The 6,011-nt window shown below is 38.7% G+C and overlaps 1 protein-coding gene across 1 annotated transcript; it reads left to right on the top strand.

Annotated features, from left to right (window-relative positions):
- Nucleotides 1-5,429: 5,429 nt before the first annotated feature.
- Smp_102120 (hypothetical protein) lies at nucleotides 5,430-5,597 on the top strand (the record flags this gene model as incomplete). The annotated part of the gene is made up of 1 exon (XM_018790377.1): nucleotides 5,430-5,597. A coding segment is annotated over one exon (168 nt), but the record flags the coding sequence as incomplete, so codon positions are not given.
- Between the last annotated feature and the right edge of the window lie 414 nt (nucleotides 5,598-6,011).

Raw genomic sequence — 6,011 nt, 5'->3', positions numbered from 1 at the left:
CCATCGTCTACATGGCGACCACCTGCACCAAACCAACGATGGACTCAAATAGACCATATTGTCATCAGTCATCGTTGGAGAGGCTCAATAGAAGATTGTCGCTCGTATTGGAACACTTGTTTAGACTCTGATCACGCTTTAATACCAGCGCGCATTTGTCTGAGCGTCAATGGACGCAGGAAAAGTACACTAAGAAGACCCATTAGGATTTAACTGGAGAACGAGAAAGCCAAATGTGAATTCCAGAAACAACTGAGTTCACATCTAGGCAGTTCTGTAAACAAGACTGACCCAGATGCTGCTTGGAAAGACATACGAACAGCTGTGGAAACAGCAGTAACATCTATTAGTCATTTAAACCATAGGGCTCCAAAAAACCAATGGATTTCTTCTAAGTCTATTTCACTGATGGATTCGTGTAAACTCTGAACACGACGAAGAGCGTAAACAGATTAGATCTAGGTTAACTAAAAGTCTAAGGAACGATCGTGAGCAGTGGTGGGCACCGAAAGCAAAAGAGATGGAAAAAGCAGCGGCTGTAGGCAACACCAGGCAACTATTCAGACTAATAAAAGAAACCGGAACTAAGAAGTCAAGTGTAAGTGAGACAATCTCCGAAAAAGACGGAACCCTTATCTGCTCTCAACCCAAACGTTTAGAACGATGGGCGGAACACTTTAAGGAGCAGTTTAGCTGGCCTTCAGCTACTGTACAACTACCCACTATTCCTAGAAAACCTGAATGGAACATTGAAGTAGGCCCCCCGACCCTACTTGAAGTTCAAAAGGCTATAGGTAATCTGAAACGAGGAAGAGCAGCTGGTACTGAGGGATCGGCTCCAGAGGTCTTTAAATATGGTGGTCCAATTTTAGCGATTAGGTTGACTAATATTCTGGCTAAAATCTGGGAGACGGATGTAATCCCATCCGACTGGTCACAATCACTGATTGTCCCAATATATAAAAAGGGGTCAAAATCATCCTGTGATAACCATAGAGGGATTAGTCTGACTAACATAGCATCTAAAATACTAGCCTCAATAATTATCGGGCGCCTAACTAAGACCCATTAACTGCAAACACGAGAAAATCAGGCTGGCTTCAGACCTGGTCGTGGCTGTATCGACCACATATTCACCATTCGTCGAGTTTTACAGCACAGACACGCTTATCGGTGTCCGACAAGGATAGTTTTTCTTGACTTAAAAGCAGCATTTGACTCTGTAGACCGAGAGGTTCTGTGGCAGTGTCTGTCATTGAAATGAATTGAATTGATGATATAGTCCTGTTTGGTGAAGACGCTGACAAAATGCAGAGTCTTCTGCTGGAACTCAGTAATAATGCCAGGATGTTTGGGATGCGTTTCTCCCCATCCAAATGTAAATTGTTACTCCAGGACTGGCCTGCGTCAACACCCGAGCTAAAAATATGGAGTGAAGTAGTCGAACGCGTCGACAACTTCACTTATCTTGGAAGTCTGATCAGCCCCAATGGGTTGTTGTCTGACGAAATCTCAGCACGGATCCGAAAAGCTCGTTTGGCCTTTGCCAACTTACGTCACCTATGGCGAAGACGAGATATCCGTCTATAAATTAAAGGACGAGTAAACTGCGCATCAGTTCGCTCTGTTCTACTTTACGGTTGTGAAACATGGCCATTAAGAGTAGAAGATACTCGTAGGTTACTAGTATTTGACCACAGATGCCTTAGAAATATTGCTCTTATCTGCTGGGATCACCGGGTAAGTAATAGTGAGGTTAGACGCAGGGTATTAAAGAATGTTGGTAAATCAGTTGATGAGTTTGTAAATCTTCATCGACTGAGATGGTTGGCCCATGTTTTACGTATGCCTGAACACCGATTACCACGACGCTCTATGATGACTAGTATTGGGGATTGTTGGAAGAGAGTTAGGGGCGGCCAAACCAAAACATGGCATCAGTGTTTGAAGTCACTAACTTCTAGTCTGAGCCATGTTGGCAGATGCAGACTACTTGGTTGGGGTCTGCACGACTGTCGTGACCAATAGTTAGAGACTCTGGGTGACATGGCTCAGAATCGATCACAATGGCGTAGGTGTATATACTCCTTATCTTCCCTTAAACTTTGAGACTAAAATTGCTTCATATCTCTCTTCCTTCCTGTACTATATCCTTATATACAACCTATAATTTATATACTACTTCCACCACTAAATTAACTACTATGAATCCGGTGTTGATCTTGTTGTGCTAACGAGGTATGGCAACTTGGACCGATGCATATGTGTGCCTGGTCCTACGTTGTAGCTGACTGACTGAGCAGAATTCAGTTCAATAAAATTTGAACAAATCGCAATAACTTCACTTGGTATTGTTTGTTTGTATCTTCCTATTGATGTTTAGAACTACAACTGGTCAAAATCTAAGTGGCATATGTGCATACTGTGCGTATTGCCTCGATATATATTGCAAAATAACTTCTACATTTACTTCAAATCCGATTACAGGTCACCGACAACTTGATTCTTTTCGAAAATTGTTCTAGTGGTTACAGTCAGTTATCTCCAATCTACAATATATTTATAATGTTTATATTTTTCACTGAAACCACTTTGTTCACACGATTTGCGTTGAAAACAAATGTAACCTAAAGTTTTGATGGAATGACAAATTGTAACGGCTTACTGAAATTTTCGTGTCTTGTCTATTATTTGTATTTTTTGTAACATACAATATCAGAATAGTGCTGTTTTATAGTATTGAGTATTGTTAAGTCATCTCAGTGTCATACGATTTTTATTCAGAACGTTAGCATCCTACCATTTTTAGGAGCTGGAATTATTCATGAGCTGACTTCCTCAATTTCGTTAAACAGTCATACGTTTTAATAAAGTTAGATAGTAACTAGTGAGTTTCTCTCTACTTGAAACTCACCAACTGGATGTGTTTGAATTTCAGTTTGATTTATCACACTCAAACTTAGAACCTTTCGATAATGTAATAAGAAGACGAAGATTATCAGAACTATGTTATATATTAGCGCAATACATTTCGAACAATCTGATCACACATATACTTGTTAAGAACATTTATATATAAAAATAAAAGGTCAACTGGACAGGTTATTCTCTGAGCTGCTCAACGCTTACTTGCTTATTTACGCCTGTTAACCCTTGTGGAGGAACACAGGCCGCACACCACCATTCTCCATCCAACACTGTTCTGTACAATCCTTTCCCCTTTTTTCCAGTTAACATTCATCCTTTTCATATCTGCTTCTATTTTCCAGCGTAATGTGTTCTTTGACCCTCCTCTTTTCCGCTTCTCTTCAGGATCCCAAGTTAGTGCTTGCCTCGTAATGCACATTGGTGATATCCTCAGTGTATTTTCTATCCACTTCCAACGTCGTTTCCTAATTTCCTCTTCATCTGGAATCTAGTTTGTCCTCTCCCACAGAAAGCTATTTTTCATGATATCCGGCCAGTGAATGTTGAGTATTTTACGTAGACAACTGTTAAAAAAATACTTGTACCTTCTTGACGATGGTTGCAGTAGTTCTCCACGTTTCAGCTCCATACCGTAGGACTGTCTTGACGTTCGTATTGAAGATTGTGATTTTGAAATTAGTTGACAGTTGTTTTGAGTTCCATATGTTATTCAGTTGTAGAAATGAGGTTTTGCTTTGCCGATCTTCGCCTTTATATCTGTTTGCATCAGATACTCCCTGTTCATCAATGATGCTTCTCAGGTACGTGAATGATTCCACATCTTCCAGAGTTTCGCTGTCAAGCGTGATTGGCTTGACGTTCTCCATGTTGTATTTGAGGATCTTGCTCTTTCCTTTGTGTATGTTGAGGCCTATTAATGCAGAGACTGTTGCTACATTCGTTGTCTTCATCTGTATTTGTCAGTGTATGGGATTTAAGGGCTAGGTTATCTGCGAAGTTCGAATCGTCTAACTGATTCCGAGATGTTCATTGTATTCCGTGCTTCTCCTCGGATGTCGACGTCTTCATAATCCAATCAATCACCAGGAGAAAGAGGAAGGGGGAGAGTAAACAGCCTTGTCTGACTTCGGGGCTTACTGGGAATGCATCTGTCATCTGTCCTCCATGCACCAATTTGCACTGTGGTCCGTCGTATTAGTTCCAAATAATGTTGACAATCTTCCCAAATACTCCATAGTGTCGAAGAAGTTTCCATAATGTCGTCCGGTTCACGCTGTCAAACAAATCGTTATTTGAATGGTCTTCCTTGTCTCCCACATTGTCCAGACGTACTATGTACCTATAAAAAGTGTTGCTCTGGTTGTTAGTGGCTAAGAACAGCTTAGCACAGCTATACTAAATGACGCAATTCAGTTTTTTTAATTTTTAAATTAAATACTTAATCTGAATAAGGTGTACTTTACTTTATTTAAATTAACCACCTTTTGCTCTGACTTTTAGTCCATATAGACTTACAAAGCCTATACTGTGTTCAGCAATATATTAAAATTGTGAATGCTTACAAATCCATAGATACTGACCCTTATCTTCTTAATCTTCCTCACACAATGTTGTTAATTGTTGAACTCTTTCGTTAAATCACTCATAAAGATGGTACAGTTATAAACCAAATGAAAGCATTATTCGCTTTTATTTTGTGTATAGATGTTTATTAAAAAGGAATTATCATTTAGTGCAACCTATGATAAATAAATTCGCTTAGTATTGTTTGTTTGAATCTTCCCATTGATGTTTTGGACTGCAACTGGTCAGTCTCCTATTGGCCATATGTGCATGTTGTGCGTATTGCCTCGATATGGCCTTATTTCACTAGCATTATAAGGGAAGATGGATAGTGGCTATCAGTGGAATCCAGTTTGACTCGCGTTTCGTCCTATTTGGGACTCGTCAGCTGGATGCACCTGCATCTCAGATTTGATGTTCATTATGGGATGCTAATTCATATAAAACTTTACATATCACACAGAGTATTTTTAATTAGTCGAATTCATGATCTATCAACTCTAATTCAGTTTCAGTCTTGAGAATATTTACTTTGACTAGTAAAGCTGATAAATATCTAATCCATTTGAATAATCCATGATAAATTCCTAACTTTACCAAATTTTTTCAGGATTAAATGTGAGTATTACCCTTTTCTGATGGGAAATGATTATCAGTAAGTTACTACTCGTATGATTTTGAGATGATGGAGAAGATTTGTAGCTCAGGTGGGTAATTTGGATGTAGGTTTGTTCTCTGAGCTCCGATAACAAACCTACATTCAAGTTACTACTCATTTCAATTTGAAAATCCAGAAATTACAAGAGAATACAAAAAGGCGGACAGACAATGTTAAATAAAATATCATTGAACACATTTACGGAAGTACTTACTTAAAACTTGAAAATATAAACAATGTACTACAACTATTACAACTGGCTAATTGATTGTTTATTCAGGAAAATTGTAAAAATGGAATTAAGACTGGTGACCAAGTTATACAAATTGATGGTGTATCAGTGAGAAATTTGAAACAAGCGAACGAACTTCTTGAACGATCTGGTAAATCTGTCAGTCTTCTATTACTGAGACCCGTCAAAATTGTGAGTTCTGTTGTTCATTTATAATATCTACAATTTATGAATAAACCAGACTCTAATTTCATTCCATATGTTATATGTTTAGAGGATAAATAGTTCCAGCAGAATATCGGCGAGGGATTTCAAGGTCATAGCGCCAATTTCAGTACCTGATGCTCATGTACGATTGGGTAACAGAGGATTTTAGAGAAGACTTGACAATTAAGCGGCTACAACAAATGAAATTAATAAGAAGTTCCTGTATTTGTGATTGTTGGTATTAAATGACTTGTAGACCTTGTGCAGACTACCGTGATGTTGTCCTTCGATGTATTATATGTTGAAGGAAGACGTTTGCTAGAATAGGAACCTTCAACGCTTGATCCAGATTGAGATTAAGGCATATTATAATAATTGCCGCGAACTGTATAATAAAAGCACCAGTAACATTGGGTGCAACCA

Source organism: Schistosoma mansoni (genome assembly GCF_000237925.1).
Source record: "Schistosoma mansoni, WGS project CABG00000000 data, supercontig 0308, strain Puerto Rico, whole genome shotgun sequence".
Taxonomy (NCBI): Eukaryota; Metazoa; Platyhelminthes; class Trematoda; order Strigeidida; family Schistosomatidae; genus Schistosoma; species Schistosoma mansoni.
This window is presented reverse-complemented; position numbering and strand designations above follow the sequence as displayed.